This window comes from Diceros bicornis, chromosome 31 (assembly GCF_020826845.1).
Source record: "Diceros bicornis minor isolate mBicDic1 chromosome 31, mDicBic1.mat.cur, whole genome shotgun sequence".
Lineage (NCBI taxonomy): Eukaryota > Metazoa > Chordata > Mammalia > Perissodactyla > Rhinocerotidae > Diceros > Diceros bicornis.
The window spans coordinates 20,015,195-20,036,109 of NC_080770.1; the positions used below are offsets into that span (position 1 = coordinate 20,015,195).

General features: G+C 35.9%; 2 protein-coding genes across 2 annotated transcripts; both read left to right on the forward strand.

Moving 5' to 3' along the window:
* Positions 1-246: 246 nt before the first annotated feature.
* On the forward strand, positions 247-1,212 carry LOC131395743 (olfactory receptor 5AL1-like). Its single transcript, XM_058527579.1, has one exon. The coding sequence runs from the start codon at positions 271-273 to the stop codon at positions 1,210-1,212; it is 942 nt and encodes a 313-aa protein (XP_058383562.1). The 5' UTR covers positions 247-270.
* A 13,527-nt stretch (positions 1,213-14,739) lies between these two features.
* On the forward strand, positions 14,740-15,696 carry LOC131395414 (olfactory receptor 8U3-like). The gene has a single exon (XM_058527297.1). It carries the CDS (start codon positions 14,740-14,742, stop codon positions 15,694-15,696), a length of 957 nt encoding a protein of 318 aa, XP_058383280.1.
* The last annotated feature ends 5,219 nt before the right edge of the window (positions 15,697-20,915 follow it).

Below are 20,915 nucleotides of genomic sequence, written 5' to 3' on the forward strand. Positions count from 1 at the left end.
AAATTTTAAATAAAATAGCATCTTTCCATATTTACAAATCATCATAGAGTTTCATGTTTTGGAATTTCTGCCTAGAACAAACCACTTCATTCTGAAACCGGAAGTAACGTGAAGATTCTCCTTTGATTGTGTTCGACATAAGATCATGGTGGGTCAGAACCAGCTCCTAACATCTGCTTGATTATTGCCGGTGGAGACAAGAATACTCAGAATGTTTGCTCTGGAGACTTTTAAAATACATATATAAAAAAAATCTTTTAAATCTATTCCATGGCCAAAGGCAATCATTCAGCAGTGTCTGAGTTTATCCTCGTGGGACTCACAGATGATGCAGAGCTTCAAGCCATTCTCTTTGGTGTATTCCTAGTGATCTATTTAGCTAGTGTCATGGGTAACCTTAGTTTGATTGTGCTGATCCAAATCAGTCCTCAGCTTCACACACCCATGTATTTTTTCCTAAGCCATCTGGCTTTTGTTGATTTCTCTTTCGCTTCATCTGTCACCCCAAACACGTTGGTGCATTTCCTGTGTGAAATTAAAAGTATCACATTTTATGCATGTGCCGTTCAGGTGTGCTGCTTCATCACGTTTGTAGTTTGTGAAGTGTATTTGCTTGCAATTATGGCATATGACCGATATGTTGCCATCTGCAGCCCTTTGCTCTATGTCATTCTCATGCCTAGAAAACTCTGTTATCGAATAATTGCTAGCACATATGTTTATGGATTTGCTGTGGGTCTTGTCCAGACAGTGGCGACATTCCACTTGTCTTTTTGTGGCTCCAACGTGCTCAACCACTTCTACTGTGATGATGTTCCCTTGGTTGCTCTGGCTTGTTCTGACACTCACATCAAAGAATTGATGTTGTTAATCATTGCTGGGTTCAATACCCTTTGCTCTCTACTGATTGTGATAATTTCTTATGTCTTCATCCTCTTCGCCATTCTGAGGATCCATTCTGCTGAAGGAAGACAGAAAGCTTTTTCTACCTGTGCTTCCCACCTGACTTCCATCACAATATTTTATGGGACAATCATTTTTATGTATGTACTGCCCAATTCAAGCCATTCTCTAAATACAGATAAATTTGCTTCAGTGTTTTATGTGGTAGTGATTCCCATGTTAAACCCATTGATCTATAGCTTGAGAAATCAGGAGGTAAAAAATGCACTGAATAGAGTTAAAGAAAGGTTGTGTTTGGCTATCAAATAACTGAAAACTCATTGGACAGGGAGTGATCAGAGGACTGTGAGTTGTGTTTTATCTAGAGTCACAATGTTGAAAAATGATAGAGCCAAATTCTTTAAGTGCTCAAATTCACTCAGAATATGTCTCACCAGCTGTTTCATTCTCGGTGACTTCTACATGAAAGCCATTTTGTAAATTTTGAGTTGTTGAATTGTAAAAGGAGAGAGAAAGAGAGAGAGATCTGAATCCTGTTTGATCATGGTTTCTTCTTCATAATTAAAGAAAGAGAATTGGGAAATAGTGGCTTTACCTTAATTATGTATCATACTGAGAAATTTGGGTAGTACTGAAATCAATCAACATCTGGGATCTTCTACTTCAAGCTTGCTGCACAGATAATTTGAAAAACATGTCGAAGTTTAAAAGCAAGGGTTTTGGGTTGTAACACTCTGGGTAATTTCCCTAACACTCCGCCTTCTGCATTCAGCTGGTAGGAGAGCACCAGCAGAGCTACCTGGACATGGAGCGTTTACTGACAGCAATTCTGTGTCAGTGTAGTCCCTTGGAGCCACTTCCCACCATTATAATTCATTGCCTAATCTACATAAATGTGTGGTTAGGAACATAGGCTCTACATTCACACAGTTTGGCAAACAAGTTTAACTTTTCCAAGTAGCAGCTGTTGTCAGTGGTAAATTATTTCACGTTTCTGTGTCTTGGTTTCCTCATCTGCAAAAGGCAATAATGGTTCCTTTCTCTTGGACTCATTGTGAGAATTAAATAAGATTACAGTTCCTAGCATATAGCAAGCACCCAGAAACGTTGACTATTATACTTAATTATTAACTTTGTTATTAGATCCATGATCCTTTTATTTGGTTTCAGGTAATGGGGTATTAGCCTTTTTAGAAATAGTTGGCAGCATGATATGTTTCATTTTAAAATCAATGAAATGAAAATATAAAGCTAAGGAGTTATTTTTTGTGATCTTTAAAGAAATTTAATGCTTTTAAATATCTCTTTGGGTGTGTTTATGATCATATTTTAAACTGACTCTTTTTAGGGTCTCTGTTACTGCTATTAAAATAATCATCTTTCCACTTGAAAAAAAGAAGCCACTTTTGTTACCGTTAGTAAATATTACATTATAAACTATCAATTTATTTAGTTCTAAACTTTTCAAAGTAAAAATAGAGCCAGCATCTATTGAATGTTTTTCTGGGTGAGGTGCTGGGTGAGGTGCTGGGTGAAGTGCTTTAAGCAGACTGTCTCAGTTAACTTTCATAGCCCCTACTGAGATGGGTATTTAAAGAATAAGGAAATTCAAAACAGTTTATGTCATTCATTAACACACCTGTAGCTGTTAACTGGAAAAAAATAAGACTTGAGTTCAATTTTGTCCAACTATAAAGCTTAATTTTTAAATGAGTACCTTAAATTTCCAACTATACAAATTATACAACACTGGGATTAAAAGAAAAATGAATGATGATCCACAAAAATGTCTGCCAAAAATTAGATTTAAATTAAATTTTTCATAAGTTAAAAAAATGAATGGAAAGATATGTGAGCCTGAGCCTGGCACAGAAAGCAGATCCCCCATGTTGCTCACATAATCTGGAAAAAAAAGTAAAGGGAAAAATTACCACATATGGGGCAGAGGACCTTCTGCCTTTATCATCCCTTTGCCTATCGGTGACATTAACTTCAAATGTTTCTGAGAATCTCCCGTCTTCCCCCATAACCAGAATCACAGCTGTTTCTGTACAGTCTAATCATATTTCACTTTGGCACCTTGATGTCACAGGGTCCCATTTACTATTACAGTCATGTGTCACTTAACAATAGAGATACTTCGTAAGAAATGTGTCATTAGGTGATTTCATTGTTGTGGGAACAATGTAGAGTTACTTACACAACCCTAGATGGTATAGCCTACTAGACAGCTAGGCTATATGGTGCTGATCTTATGGGACCACCATCATACATGCAGTCTGTAATTGGCTGAAATGTCATTATGGTGTGCATGACTGTATATAACTGCCTTGGTTTAAAACCTAAGGAAAGAACCTTAATACACACACACACACACACACACACACACACACATACATACACATACACTTTTCTCATCTATAAGTTGAGACTTTCTGGAGAAATTATCTCTAATTGTCCTCAACTTGTGTGGTTACTTATATAATAAGATGCCAACATTCCATGCTTAATTTAATTACTTACAAACCAAATTGAGTGACAAGAAGAAGGCCTGAGGAAAAAAAATAGTCTATAAATATGTAACTACTAATGGTGCTTCTTTGTAGATTATTTTCTAATATTAATTTGGTGAGTCAAATACGTAAAAAAAAATATGGGCTCCTCTGAACTAATACATACATAAGAAATATAATTGAGAAAATATGAAGGAAATACAAGTAAGCATACAAAAAAGTGTAAACTAAATTCATCAGAGTACTTACATTCCAGATATATTACTGAAAATCTTATGCTTGTAAAACAAAGGATATCTTAATTAAATTAAAGCAAATTTTCAAGAAATTTTAAGTTCACATATTTTTAAATGATCCTTTTTTGAAGGTAAAATGGATTAAGGACCAATTAAGACCAAAAAGGACTTAATTTATCTATTTTGTAAATCTTGATTTTCACGTATTAAACTTGAAAATGTGTGACATTTCTTAGTATTGATAAGAGGATTAAATGAGTTGATAAATGCTAAATACACAGAATTAGGCCAGGCAATGTCAAACATTCAATAAATGTCAGCTATTCTTACTCTTAGGCTTATTCTTATTCTTGTTACTGCAGAATTTTTTAGAACTGGGTGATAGTCTTGTATTCAACTAAAGCATTTAAAAACAAGTTATACAGAAAGGGCGATTTTATTTTTAGAACCATTCTGTCTTCATTCAGGATCAAACTAGGATCTAGTTTGGCCCTAAAAGCTAAGCTGTAGTATTCTGTTACAGAATATCAATAATTTCACAGAATGACAACAATAATTTCACAGAAAGAAGTTTACTTGGTAATGGTGATGAAGCAAGACAAAAACAGGATCACTCAGTAATAATGTCAGAGCAGAGATAAAATCAAGAACACTGTCTAAACCACAAAAATGGTGAAACATCCTTTTCACCTGGCTACTATGAGGGACTGCTCTTCTTTAACAGTTAAAGCTTTAGCTGTACTCCAATTTGTCCATGGTCTAAATAAGAACCATTAACATACCGAATCATTAAAATGCTGCCACTATCTGACTGCACCCAATCCAGAGCACAGCCGTGCTTTGTTGAACCATACCGGAAATAACCACACAGTCTGAAATCCTGTAGCAAGCTTTCCCTAAGACCTCTTACTGAGATGCCCCTGTTTTCCACGGTGTGTAATCTCCCTTGTTGAGACAAGAAACAGTAACACAACTTTGACTAGAGATTTGCCCCTGGTGGTCTTTCCCTGGAGAATATCAACAGATGAAATGGTGTGAAGTCTGGTATATACTTCAAAATAGCTTTGGGGGTTAGTGGATGGGGTGAGAGGCATGGATGAAACATATCTGACTATAAATGGACACGTTGAAGATGGGCAATAGTTATGGGGTCATTATTACGTAAATTCTTCCAATTTTGTGTATGTTTGAAAATTTTCATTATAAAAAATTATCTAATAATTTATTTAGTAAAAAGATAAAAATTTTTAAAAATTCATAACTAGCACCAATTTGGGGTTTGAATATCAGTACATATCTATTAAAAATATTATTATAGAGGCCAGCAAATCTGCACAAATGAAAAATAAGAGGCATGGATTTTTAAAAGGAAGAAATAAAAATGTTTCACAAATAACGTGATCAGCAAAACCCAAGGAAATCAATGAATCAGAATAATGAAATTTTGCCAAATATGGCACCCCTGTATACTAGAAATGTAAAAAATTCAATGGGGAATAGCCTATTTATAATAGTGTCAGATCTATTATTTATGTGTGTATTGAACTAAGACATATATTAAACATATTCAAATAAACAAGGCACTAACGAAATACAGCTTTGGGCTAAGAAATTTCATGAACATGATAATATTCTACTATGTTGCTGCTTTTCTTTTAGGTAATTTTATTCAAATTAATCCACTGTTTACAGAAAATATTAAAAACAATAACTTGTGTTGCCACTCCAGAGTTAAAAGTACCACTCTGTCCAAGTTCTTGCCCTCAGGTAGAGCGCATAGTCTAACGAGGGAGACAGATATGCAAAATATATGTTATAATACAGCATGAAAAATGTAGCAGTGACACAAGGAAGGCACAGAGTGTACTGAGAAATAATCGATCAACATTCTTTTTTCCCTTTTGAGGGATCTGGTAAGAAGAAGATTGAGGGAATTTGGTGATAATCCTGCTACAATGTTAACTTTTGAGCTTGTATTAGAAGGATGAGAAGGACTTAGACCTTATAGAGGGGGGAAAGCTGTGGAAAAATATTTCGGTGACACAGAATGTGCAAAGACAAGAAGTACAGCCACAATCAATGAAGGAGAGGAACTGTATGGTGGACAGGGAGGGAAAAAGCAGGAGAAGAAGTTAGAAAGACAGTCAGGGCCATGACCTCATAGAGCATTGTGGGTCATACTAATGAATTTGGACTAAATCCTATAGCAGAGAGAAACTACAGAAACATCTTATACACAAGATTAACATAATCAGATGCATTTCAAGAGCTCTCTCAAACAAAATGGTGGCTTAACATGATGGAATAACATGCAGCAAATTTGAAAGAGACTGATATGTAGAAAAATTAGTGGAAAAAGAATGGAATTCAAAATGAAAAATAATTACATGTTATAGATAGTGTGTATGCTCCTTAAAAAAATTAGAGAATTTAGAGATGTACTGTTATAAAGTTTATTATTCCCTGGGTTATGTTATTGGTGTGATATGGAATTCATAGAGTGGGGTTCTTTTTTGAGGGAGAAAAAGAATTGCGTTGGTTGAGATAGCTAAAACAATTTAGTGATATACGTTTGTGTGTATATATACTTATATCTGTATTTTTCTAGCTATCTAAGGCAATATTCCTATTATAACTACAAAGAGCACGAGTATCCAAGATTTTTACTACAAGTACTAAAAGAGATGCTATAATAATATAGTCTAGAGAATAGTGGTTAATAGTATCCATTCTCCAGCTGCACCTTGACTCTTGATTCTAGGTAACACATTCATGGGCTGTGACTTAAGACAAATTATTTAAATGCTCTGAGCTCTCTTATCTGAAAAGTGTTTCCTACATCATAGTGTTTTGTAAGGAATAATAATACAATGTATGCGACTTTTTTAGTACCTTGCCTGGCACGTAATAAGCACCCAATAAATTTTAGTCACTGTTATCATTATTGTTATCATTCTACTTGTAATTATTACAGCATCAGCAGTTTGCAGTGGGCAAAGTAATTTAATATCCATTACAGGATTAATCCTCAAAGTTGCCCTGTGCTGTAGGTAGTGTTTTTACATCTTAATTGAGGCTCAGAATCTATGATTTTCCCAAGAGTACGTGGGTAGATAGCAGAAGGGCCTGAACACAAGCTTAGATCTGGTTCCAAATCCTCTTCTCTTCCCACTACGCTATCTTGTCTCCCAAGGGAAGATACTTCTAGGTAGATGAAATAGCCATCCCTGAGGAATCAGATAATGAATGATCTCAACACACTCAAATTAAGCTGAATGTTAATTAGTCTCAAGTTGAAACTTTATGTTTGTTGAGATTGGTTTCAGTTAATATGTCCCCATGATAAAGCTGAGAATCCAGTCATTTTAATAAGGCCCCTTGAAACTGATTAGCACGTAAACCCACTTTTAGCAATGACAGTAGGAGATTCTGTTTGCAATGAAGAGTTTGGTAACAAGACCCAGAGAGACAGTTCATCATCAACACTTAAGCGAACTCTGACTTCAGTTTCTTTTTACTTAATGATCAGCAATTATTTAATTAAAATGAACAGACGAGGGGCCGGCCCGGTGGCGCAAGCGGTTAAGTGCACGCGCTCCGCTGCGGCGGCCCGGGGTTCGCTGGTTCGGATCCCGGGCGCGCACCGAAGTACTGCTTGGTAAGCCATGCTGTGGCAGCGTCCCATATAAAGTGGAGGAAGATAGGCACCGATGTTAGCCCAGGGCCGTCTTCCTCAGCAAAAAAAGAGGAGGATTGGCGGATGTTAGCTCAGGGCTGATCTCCTCACAAAAAAAAAAAAAAAAAAAAAAAAAAAAATGAACAGACGAAGAATGGTAGCTACAGAAAATGACATTTTTCTTAATATCCCAGGTATTCTCAACTTTTGCAACCTTTTAGAAGTGGAAAGGCTAACCTAATTGCTTCCATGTTATGCAGTATGGGCAGGCAATAGGCCCTTGGGAACGTGTAAATTCTGTGGCGAGACTGCATATTAACCAGTACCAAATAATTTGGAAACATAATCACCAATTAAACTTTTTCAAATTCAATGTCAAACTAATACTTTTCTCACAATTAAAATTTTTGACATAGGCTATGACCAGAAGCCCTTGTTAGATGCATTAAAGAATACTTAATGGACGTTTAGTCCTTCCCTGAATAAAGAAATCTAAAAGAGTCAGCTAAGTAAAGGTCTACTCAAAGGAAAATAAGATAAAAATAGCAAATTTAAAGTATACATACTAGCAACATAAGAACAGAACGTGCCATGTATGCACAGTTTGAACATAGGTGATGGTCTGTGAGTTGCAATAATTAGACAAATTATTGGTTTCTGTATACCTTCAGAATCTGGATTATTAATTGAACTATGATAAAATGCTTATAACTATAGTTTGATCATTTTCTAGAAATAGTCCAGGACAAAAATTTCATAACAGTGCAAACATTATATTAAAAGATCAAATAAGTCACTCCAGGAAAAGTAAAAAAGGAAACTCACTTGAAGAAATAAATCAAATTTTCAGTTTAAAAGTATCAGAGAAATAATTGCATATGTGTGTGTGTTTAAATAGAAAATTAAGGAATTCAATCAAAGGCATATGCAGCGTATTATTTATGCATAGCCATAAACATCTTTGTAGTTAAGAAAGATTGAAATTAGAGACATTAGGAATTAAGTACCAAAATATTGGGTTAAAAAAAAACCTTATGTAAATTGAATTAGGAATTAAAATAAAAGGAAAAATAACTCAATAGATGTCTCTTTTGTTTTAGCTGCTTTCTCTGTAGTTCTTGACAGAAACTGGGGACTCAATAAATTATTGTTGAACAATAAACAAATGTCTTAGAAAGTTTTTGGCAATTTGACTCACAATGGTGCCAGGTTTATTATTTTAAAATGATGTTTCCTCTTTTATGTATATTTATTTAATCATTAGCTAAATATAAATATAAAATATAAATTTCACTAATAATATACATTTTACTAATGATTAAGTAAATATACATAAAAGAGGAAACATAATTTTTAAAGAATGAGCTTAGCAAAGTGAAAAGAATATATATAATTATCCACGTTAGTGCAGAGAAAATGGACACTCTTACGGCACTACTGGGAGTCAAAATTATTGAGTCTCCAGTTTGTGTCAGGAACTGCAGATCAAGAGGCTAAAATTTGACCAAAACTTCTGCCCACACAATAAATAACAAAGAGACGACAAACAAACTAACCAAGTAAGATATTATATAGTCATAAATGATACTGAGAAAAAATAAATCAAGGAAGGAGGTAGCAGTGGTAGTGATTAATGCTTATTTAGCACTTAGGATAATCCAGACAAAATTCTAGATCTTTACAAACTTCAACTCATTTAATCTTCAAAGCAGCACTTGAAGCAGGTACTATTACTATTTTTCTTTTAAAGATGATAAGAACAAGACACAGGACACTATGTGACCAAGTACTGTCATGGCACATAATGGCAGAGCCAAAATTTGGACCCGGATCATCTGGCTCCAGCGTTCTCACACTTCACTACTGTGAAAGTGTCCGGAGGTAAAAGAGTGGGCCATAAAGATATCTAAGAAAAAGTATTCCATGTAGAGGGAACAAATACAAATGACTAATGTTGGAGTGCCCTGGAGTATTTGAAGTCAATGTGGATAGACGGATGCGAATGGGGGAGATAGAGATGAAGATAGCTGAGGTCAGAAAGCTAACAATGGCCAGATTATTACAGATCTTGTGGGCCTTTGTAAGAATTTTAGATTTTACTCTGGGTGAAATGGGCAACCATTGCAGAATTCTGTGCCAAGGACTGAGATAACCTAATTCACTGTTTAAAAGAATTACTCTGTGTTAAAAAAACTGGAGAGGGAAAGTATGGAAACACTGAACATAGTGAAAGGATGCTAGACAAGACTACAGAGCAACATTTTATGTGGTAAAAATAGTTGGATTGGATACAGTGAAGGTAGCACCAACCAGAATTCCTACCAGATTGAGTGTGGGATATGAGCAAAAGAAGTCAAAGGTCACTATAGGGATTTTGGCTGGAGCAACCACAGAGATTCCATGTGCGGAGATAAGAAGAGTTTGAGAGGAGCAGGCTTGAGGTGCAGAAGCGCAGGGTGTTAGGAACGCAGTTTTGGACACTGAATCTAAGATGCTTAGTGCACATCCAAGTAAAGATGTCAAGTAGGATGTTGAATGTGGGAGTCTAGAATTCAGAGGTGTGTACTGGGATGAAATGTTTTATTTGGCATCATTGGCATATAAATACTGTTAAATGGTATAAAACTGAATGAAATTAATAGGTAAAGGAAGATGTATGGACATAAACAGACAAAATGACAGAGGTCTGAGCTTGTGGCTCTCCAACATTTAGAGGCGAAGGTAACGAGGAGGAACCAGCAATGAAACTGAGAGGGACATCCAGGAGGAGAATCAGGAGCGGGAGATTCCAAGTGAAGAAAGTTAATCAGGAATGATTAACTCTGCAAATATTGCTGATAGATTAAATAACATGACCTTGATAAGGGGACTTTCCGTAGAAAAATGGGGGCAAAATGTTTACTGGAATGATTTCCAGAGAAGTGAGAGGACATAAATTGGAGGCAACATGTTAACACAAACAACTTTCCAAGAAACAATGCCAGAGAAAGATAATTAAGCAATAAGTAAGAAGATTTAAAGTACACACATTCTCTTCTTCAACATTTCTATCTTTTAGTATTTTTTCTTGAAGATACTGGACCATTCTAAACAAATTCTGAATAATAGAATTTACCACAACATTATTATTTTAACTAACTAGAAACAAATCACAAAATTTTAAAATGGGAAATGTTACAGATATATTAGAAAGCATGTTTTGGGAAGAATATTGAATAGTGTGTAAAATCCTGATATATTGGTGGTTAAAAAATGGAAATTATAAGCAGTAAATTGTCATGTACTCTATGAGCCCAATTTAATAAAATGCCTAAAAATATGAAGGAAAAAACACAAAAAACCTTACAGAGCTGTTACTTCTAGTGGATGATTTATATATTTTTTAATCTTCTTTATATATAAAATTTTATAATCAGTATACATACACTTTATTTATATTCTAGAAATATATATACATATTTTACAAAAAGAAAAGATATATAGAAATGTCCTGTACCTACCAAAATTTCTAAAACTCCAAGGTTTTTATGATATACAGAAGGTGGTTGATATTAAGTTATTTTAGTAAATAAGAGGATATTTTTAAACTCTATTAACTATAAATTAATAAGAAAGAGGTGGACTATTAAATTAATAATATCAGGGGCTGGCCCCACGGCTTAGAGGTTAAGTGTGTATGCTCTGTTACTGGCAGCCCGGGTTCGGATCCCAGGCACGCACCAACACACCACTTGTCCGGCGATCCTGAGGTGGTGTCCCACATACAGCAACTAGGACGTGCAACTGTGACATACAACTATCTACCGGTGCTTTGGGGAGAAAAAGGAAAAAAAAAGAGGAGGATTGGCATGGATGTTAGCTCAGGGCTGATCTTCTTCAAAAGAAAAAAAATTAATAATATCAGAGGAATTAGCTATTTGGACAAACAAATAGCTTAGATCCTTGCCTCGGGTCGTACAACAAATTAATGCCATGTAATTTTAAAAAGTTAAATGTTAACTTTGTTGACACAAATAGTCCATAAGCAAACTGAATCAAAATTAGGGTTATTTCATTATGAGCCAGATCTGAGGACCATATAGCCTGGGAGAGTTCTTTCACAAAGGAACAGAACACTCCAAAGAAATGGGGTGTACAGGGTCGTTATATACCATCAAAGAGCATGTATCACATATGATTGGAATGCCCTTTTACAATAGTCATGAGATTGCCTAGCCAGTACAGCAATTCACACAACAATTGATGAACACAGCAGGTAGCTGGTCTGTGGTCTCGAGCTGGGTAGTCACAGGGTGAGTGAGGCAGGACAGCAATTAATCCTTAGTTTAGAGTCAGATGCTGATCCTTAAGAAAATTCCAATATGGCAGAAGTTACATCTTTTTCTCTAAGGGCATTATTCTTGTCTTTGGGACATAGTAAATGCTTAAAGCAGATATACAATGCATGCTCAATGGCCTCATCAGGCCCTTTTGGAGAAACAAGATCAGGCCAAATTTGTTTTACACCAAATGTCTTCCTCATATACTCCAATATATCCTATTGTTTCTCATTTGTTTATCAACTCATTAGGATGCAGATAAAGAGGATTTGTTATTGTCTTCATGTCTATACTGAGCAAAGAAAAAATAAACATATCTGCTTAAAAATTTATAACTTCTAGGTATAAAATACACTCTGTTAGGAAATGGTAAAACAAAAGATTAAATCAGAATCCTTCTGACTAAGAAGATCAAAGGAAAAGGAAGGGACAAAAATAAACAAATGGTGACAAAATATTAGAAGTGTTTGTGATATTTAAAATTTTTGCCATTTGTTTTTGCTTTTCTTTGTCTTGTTTATACAAATTAAATTGGACATTCATAACCAAGGACTAGTGATTTTGTGATGAGATCATTCTATTTGAAATAAGACCTAATATTACCTTTGTTTGTATAGGGTAATCTTTTTCTAATTGAAAATTTCTAATCACAGTTGCACTCTGGAGGGTCTGTGACCCTGGGGCAGTCATGTCTGGGGAACATTACAATTTACTCTCTAAGGAATGGAGATGCAACTATATAAAGGCCTATATCACATATGCGTATACACTTGCTAGCCCAGGGAGTCATTGAAAAGGAGACCCTGCAGAAATATTCAGAAGATTTCTTCCACAACCAGGTAGGTTAACAGGCACGGTTGGTCATTTCCATAGCCCTCCTCCCGGCAATTCATCCACAATTTTCCCCATTAAAAAGAAAGTAGATGACCTTGTCTAACTCTGCTACAACTGAAGCTGATGTCTACAAACAAGAATGAAATGACCCTCTCAAAATAAAATATCTCTCTCAACTGCTCCCTGAGAATTGGGCTTCCTTTAGAAGAAGAAACATTTTTTATCTATTGATAAAACTGCAGAAGCCACTTCCTGTGGATGAAGAGCACTAGTGTGTGTGGGAGTTGCCTTGCTCTTAGGAGAAAATTTTGATGGTTTAAAAAATGTGTATCAAAGAGACAGTCATAAGTGAAAGTAATACACAAAAATGGGAGCTGGTCTTTTCAAAATTTGAAAGTGACGAGGGTGTGTGGAGTTGTATTGTTCTTTTTTTTATTATTATTATGGATATACAAGGAAGGAAAATCAGCCTGATTCCAGGGTATGTGCAAAGAAAAGTAATTCAATACAAAAACTTCCATTAATTATCTTTAAAACACCCAAAGTGATATTTATCATGGAAGACCAAAAGTGGGACCAGAGGGGACCAATACTTTCTCATTTCGTCTTTTATTCTGTTCCTAGAATAGCGAGCTATAGTACCAAGACACCAGTTTAGGAAGACAAATCAGTTCAAACACACCTCCCATAGGGTGAGCTTTGGCTCCACCAAGAGAAAAGTAAATGGATGAGGGAGAAAATTGTTTTCATGTCATACTTTATGTACACATGTATATGTATGCCTATCTTTGTATATATGCATATACATATATTTATGTGTATTTGTGTGTATATGTATATGTGAGCGTGTATTTGTTTTGTTTTTGGAGAACGTATTAGGTACAAGTTATAGTACTGAGCTGAGTCAATAGAGGGAGAAGAGAAAATTAAAAGGACAGAATTTCTGACCACTCACACCAAACTGTTAAAATAAAAATAAAAGTTTTCCTTGGGGCAATATGTTTGGGGAGGAACAGAAATTATTCTTTCTCTTTTACACATTTTATTTTTTTTAAATATGATATGCTGAGAATTTCTTATTTTCTACTTTCCTTCTAAAGTTAAGGTTGGCTTTCTCGGCCTCAAAAGTGGAAAGAACATATAACTCCCAATAACCACCCTGTGTAGGTTAAACATCATAGGACAGAAGCATTACTTCCTGAAAATTATTCTCTCTCTCATCAAAGAGATTACTACCTTTTGAAAGTGGAATGCATGATATTGTTTCACTGAGAATTTACCAGAAATTGTAGAAAACATTCTTGATTATAAATGGTAAAAGGAATTAAAATACAACACTATAGAACACTTTAATATGGAGAACTATACTTTTTAAAATATATATATTCTAGCTCTACTATGAGTGTATTTTTTTTAATTTTTAGAAAGCAGTATTTGAAAATAAATTAATTACATATGAATTCAAAATGTGCCTGATTCACAAGTCGAAACGTTTAATGGCCCCCTTTTTTCTCTCCATTGAATATCCTGCTTAACTTTTCATTTAGCATGATACATATTTGTTAAACTACAATAAAAATATCTATTCAATAAGATATAAAATTAGTACATTAAAGTTTTTTTTTTTTTTTTGAGGAAAATTAGCCCTGAGCTAACATCTGTTGCCAATCCTCCTCTTTTTTTGCTGAGCAAGATTGGCCCTGGGCTAACATCTATGCCCATCTTCCTCTACTTTATATGGGACGCCGCCACAGCATGGCTTGATAAGCAATGTGTAGGTCCGTGCCCAGTATCCAAACCTGTGAACCCCGGGCCACCAAAGTGGAACCTGTGAACTTAACCACTGTGCTGCCAGGCCGGCCCCAGTGCATTAAAGTTTTGCTTCACAGAAGATAATAATGGAGCTAGAAATAAAAATTTGTTTTCTTCTCCTTATCCAATATAATTTTAAATGATGTACATCTAAAATATTAAACATTTTTTGAAATATATACACTTTTTTTTAATATCTTTACTATGCAGCTTTCAGCTGATTTATTTTTACTGGCCCTCAATTTTTGGCCTCATAAAACTATAAATAGCTAGAGAGGAGAGTTCAAAATGGGATATATTTGGTGGTTCTGATGTTCTACTTCAATAAACAACAGTTTCTCAAGCTACAACACACAAATGTTGGTGTCTGATGACAATTCCTTAGTCCCAATAATTTTTCTCTGGCTCTGTCTTGTCTTTTTTCAGCAGTTAAGAAACTGGAATAAATGACTGAAAGGAATAACACCAGGGTGATGGAATTCATTCTGTTGGGCTTTTCAGTCCACAGAGAGATTGAAATCATTCTCTTTCTACTCATTTTAGTGATATATACTCTAACTTTGGCAGGGAATGTTGGGATGATTTCATTAATCCGATTGGATTCTCGGCTACACACACCCATGTATTTTTTTCTAAGTAATCTGGCCTTCGTAGATCTATGTTACTCCTCATCAATAGCCCCAAAGTTCCTGGAGACCCTCTTGACCAAGCACAGGTCTATATCTTTCTATGCATGTGCAACACAGCTGGGCTTTTTCCTGAACTTCGTGATATCAGAGATGTTCCTTCTTGCAGTAATGGCTTATGATCGCTATGTGGCCATCTGCAATCCTCTTCTCTACATGGTGATCATGTCCCAAAAGGTGTGTATGCAGCTGGTAATGTGTTCCTACTTATACAGCTTTTCTGTTGCTTTGCTCCACACAATAGTTACTTTCCAACTGGTCTACTGTGGCCCCAATATCATCAATCACTTCTATTGTGACGACGTCCCTTTGATGGCCCTTGCCTGCTCAGACACCAGCCTCAAAGAAACCTTGATTTTCATCTTTGCTGGATTCAACATGATCAGCTCTTTGGCCACTGTCTTTATTTCTTACTTATACATTGTGACTACCATTTTGCGAATCCAATCTACAGAAGGGAGGCGCAAAGCTTTCTCAACTTGTGTTTCTCATCTGACTGCCGTGACTATATTCTATGGGACTCTGATCTTCATGTATCTGCAACCAAAGTCAAACCATTCCCTTGACACAGACAAAATGGCCTCTGTGTTCTATACAATAGTCATTCCCATGTTGAACCCCATGATCTACAGCCTGAGGAACCAAGAGGTAAAAAATGCCTTGAGAAAAGCCTTTGAAAAATGTTATGTCCTGTCTCTAAAAAACTTTAAGAAGTGACTTGGAATAATGCCTCACTTGGAACAATGCCACATGTAGATATGCTGTTTTAATAATCTTTTGATGGAGTAATACATTTTTACCATTCTTTATACGAGTAAAGTTATTTTGTACATAAGTTCTATTTTTTATATAGTCTGTAATAAGATGAAATGTCTAAAGGGGTAAAATTTAAATTTTTAACAAATCGCTGCTGTTTGGATATGTAACACTGATAGCTATGACCTGGGTATATCCTATTCAACTGACAATAAGATTTATCTGCTCATTTCAAAAGTGTTTCTGTTTTGTAAATTAGTGGAGGACAGAGAAAGAGGCAAAGGAGGAGATGAAATAAGTTTCTTATCCATCCCGCTGTCATTTTATGCTATAGCCAGCTCCTCAACTGTACCCTGTTAACCTTCATTCTTCCCTCTGCTTCTGACCACCGCTAGATTCACTACCTACAACTCCCTGAAATTACGCTATCATTAGGTCCATTGAAAACATGTCATTTTTCACTATGAAGATCTGAGTCAGGATTAGTTTTTGGAAAGCCATACTCCCTTTTATTACCCTATCAAAGCAAAAAAGCAGACCTATCCTTAAATTTGTTAGCCAAAGCTATACTGTACAAAGGTCCATTGAAATTTGGGGATATGAGGAAATTACAATGGGTTGGGGGACAGGAAGGCATAGTTTAGAACAAAGTGATAAATATAGTTGTCCAATTCCAAGAATGTAGCTCTACATTGGGGTGATTATAAAGCAGCATAATCCAGAACCCACTTAAACCTTCAACTGTAATGTAACAGACATTTTTTCACCAATAAATTCAAATGTTCAATGTCTACTATGTGCTTGACACTGTGTACCATCCTTAGAGAGCCAAAACAAACACATTCCCTGCATGATACTGCTTAATGGTCTGGTAGAAGAGGCAGATATCCATCAAATAATTACAAAAATAAGTGTTTAATTTCAATATGAGTTAGTGAGACTCAGAGAGAGCTAAAGTGTCAGAAGAGGGTGATTAAGACAGTTAATGCGCAACCACGGCAAAAATTCCAGTAGCGTGAGCTACTCACCACAAGTACCTTGTGGAGTCCTCCAAGTGTGGGAAAATTGCATCAGGCCCTTAGGAGAACACGGCACATGTGGGATAAGGCAGTATCACTTTGGAAAAGAAATATCTTAAGCCTGTTAAAAAGAAATAAGGGATAAATTATCAGTCCTAATTCTTTTTGTGTGAAGCCAGCAGACTCTGGTGCAAATATCACTTCTGCGTCACTAGTCTCCCAACGTGTCACGACAGGCTTAAGTTTGGCTTGGACACGCAGTTTAGGCTTTCAGTCTGATGTGCTTCATCCCTGGGATACTGATACCATAGGATGAGTTTATCTTCCACAGTTTATCCCTCTTAGTGTTTAATATAACCCCCGTAACCATTCTGAATGATGGTGCAAAATGAGTAAATAAGTCAGTAAGCAAATAAAATGAACACAATTTGGACTGTTTCCCTGCTTACAATGACCCTTCTGAGAATCTCCCTCCTCCACAGAGGTTAAATGTGACGTCCATTGTTGTACTAGTGTCTCTACCCTTATAAGCACAGTACCTTGGAGTGATCACACGACTGAGGATAAGCCAATCAGATGTCTTTCAAGGGAGTTGGAAATTGCAATCCTGTAATTCTAGTGAGTCTCAACTGATCACTTAATCTTAGGTTAAGTGCATTCTGGAGCTGAGGTTTCCATTGTAGACGTCGCTGTGCACTGAGAAACAGATACTAGTCTATAGAGAAAGAAAAATAAATGTCAACAAGAGAAATCCATGTGGGCTCAAAAAATGAAAGAGGGTGGCTGTCTTTGTTTCTACAGTGTCCAAGGCCCAAGTACTGGTTTCTTGTGAAGTCTAGTTACATTTTCTGCTCTTGTGTCTCGTAAAATACCACTGTAATTTTATTAAAAAAAAGAAAAAAACTTGCCTGTTATTTATTTTTATTAAGTCATTTTGAGTGGTTTCTGTGGCATTAAATTGAAACAATGTTTTTTCTGTAAGTGCTAATTCAAAACCTCAGGAGTTTCCCTCGTGAAATCTGAAACTGGCCCCCACAGAAGAAGGGCAAAGAGAGACCAAAGAAAGAGGCAGACCAATCCAGATTGGTAGGTGGCAGTTGTAATAAACAAGGGAATTTACATACGACGCTTGCCTTAGGCAGCTGCAAGACCAGGAGATCTCTGCAGCCATCCGCCACAATCCTAAAGTTTATATAGAGGCCTTACCTGGACTCAGTCACATACACCATCCAGATGGTTTCAACGACACCTCACTCTCTCAAGGCTATGTCCTTGGAAGAGTTTCCCATCATGGGAACGGTGAGTGGAACATACATTTCAAGACAGAGGAGGGGTGAGGAACCTCCAATTGCCCAGGTCCAGCTGACGGGGCACCTGGCAGTCACGTCCTCTGCATGACCTCCTCCAAAAATGAGACCAGAAGAAGGTGAATGGATTCTGAAATCAATGTACTTAATTATAAGACTGTGCTACTGCGACCTATGTACTGTAATAGGTATTAGAATGGATCTAGAGACCCAGGAAATATATTTTGACAATGAAGTCATGAACAGTAAACAATGAACAAAATGAACAATGAAAAAAATGAAGTTCATTAGAAATGAACAAAATGAATCCATGCTGATGCTAAGTGCCAGGGTTACCTATGAGCCCTTTCCTATCATGAGCTGATACTCCCTTTTTATTCTGTCATTCCTGCCATCATCTCCACAAAAGGCTCACAATTCAGATCCAGGCATGACCAGTAATCAAAATCTGTCTGCAATCAAGTTATGGCATCTCAGTGACACAAAAAGAAGTTAGTTCTTAGAATCTTAGGGTCTTGAGTTCACACCTAAGTTTTATCACTTCTAGCTAAGTGACATTAGGTAATGTCTCTGTCGTCTTGAAAAACACCTCTGAGTGGTGGAAAAAAGATGAGAATTTGCTTTGACTTGATTCACTTCTGGGTGAGTGGTACTCATAAAGCTCAGGAACTCAAAGTTGGTTCTATTCTAGAATTACAGTTCATTGAGCAATGCAGGAAGCACATTGGATATCTGAGTTCCCTCCAAATCTGTTTGAATATTATATGACTAATTGACCAATAGTATAACAACAGAGACTTTCACAACAGACTTACCGAATTTTCAGTCTCACTTGAATCAGTTAATAGTCTTGGAAAGTTGCAGAAATTATTGAACTCTAAAAAAGTTAAAAAAATATTTAAACCCCATGGGAAGTAGTGCCCGATAGGCAGATAGTACCCCAAAAAGCTGCTTCATTTTATCTATGTTTAGATATATAATTGTATATAATATATACATATGATATACTATATAATATGTATACAGTAACTATATATACATGCATACGATAGGCAGAGGAGTGTATGTGTATGTGTGTGTGTGCGAAATTGTGGTGACTTGTGATAGAGTTGTGCTTCCTGTATTTTAGTTATTATTATGTTTTATGATTTTTCCTACATTGGCATATAGCACTTATTATTTGCTTAGCATATTTTTATTGAATTGACCCACAACTTTCTTTAAATAAGTCTGAAAACTAAACTTTATATAACCGCTGCAAATTAGAAAAATCTGTGCCAATCACCATAAATAGAAAATAACAAAAATATAAACACTCAAACGTTTAAAATAACCAAATGTGTAATATATAAAATTATATTATGTATTGTATTTTGGGAAATATTGGCAAAAGAAATTATTGCATAGAAGTTAATGAGAAGTCTATGATAACCAGGTTAGTTTAAATCACTCAAATTACCCTAGTATAGGTTTTATGGTTAAGTTTAGATTTTAAGTTTATGTGAAGACATAAATATTGTCGCAGTAAACTATGTATTTTAAAAATTATTTTTACATCTGCCTCATCCTACTCCAAGAACACCATTAAAGCAACAATGAGGTCTTTTAAGTGGATACAAATGGTATAAATTCTGGAGAGAAAGCAATGTGTTACAATTATGACTTTCAAGCTCTTAATTTGATTTCTTTTGGGGAGAGTGAGCACCATAGCAGAGAAATCTATCTTGAAAGTCATGATTGTCAATTGCCGAGGGCACAAACTCAAGAAAGGAAAACATCTTTGTTGCTGCTTTTTTTTGGTTTTGCCTGTTTTGTAATTCCAAAGCATAACATTAAACAGATAAGAGAAGAGCACAGAGCTTATACAGTAAACTGAAAATTGGGGAAGAACTCATAATGATAAAAGAGTCATTTTCATGACCACAAGTAGTAAAGGTACAAACTGAGATGCCAGGCAATGTAAGATTTAAAGGCTATTGAATCTTTGAAAAGGGTTCTTTTCCCCCTTCCTCTAGGTAGCATATCAGAATCAGGCCAGGTTGTTGCAAAACCAGACAGGTACCAAAAGAACGTTCAGATATGTTTGAGGAACAGAAACAACGTCAGCTTACCTTCCCAGAATATAGCCCCAGACACTAAAAAAAAAGTCTCATAGAAAAACCAGAGTTCCAAAATGGCAACAAAACAGTAATGTATTAGTTTTCAGCCTGCCTTAACAAAGTATTGTAAACTTGGTGGCATCAAACAATAAAGATTTATTCTATCATAATTCTGGAATCTAAAAGTCTGAAATCAAGACATTAGCAGGACCATGCTTCCTCTGAAGCTCTAGGGTAGGATCCTTCCTTGCCTCTTCCAGCTTCTGGTAGCCCCAGGCCTTCCTTGGCTTGTGGCAGCATGACTGCAATCTCTGCCTCCGTCTTCACATGGCCATCTTCCCTTTATGTCTGTGTCCAAACGTCCTTCTTATAAGGATACCAGTCATATTGGATTAACGGGCCACCCTACTCCAATATGACCTCATCTTAACTAGTTACATCTGCACTGACTTTATTTCCAAATAATGTCATTCTGAGATGCTTGGGATTAGGACTGCAACATACCTTTTTGGGGGACACAATTCAACCCATAATAAGTAACAATAGCTAAAGAAGTACATTGGCTAAAATGTTTGATGGAAGCTCACTTAGTCTATACCTACAAATACATTGCAAAGAAAATGGCTAAGAATTCCTAAGACCAAGAAAGCATCTTCTAAGTATCTGAAAATTCTAGTGGAAAGAAGTGGCCTAGAAGTTGGGACAAAAAGGATTGATGGCCAATTAATGTGACAATTGGAGACCACGACAAGTCC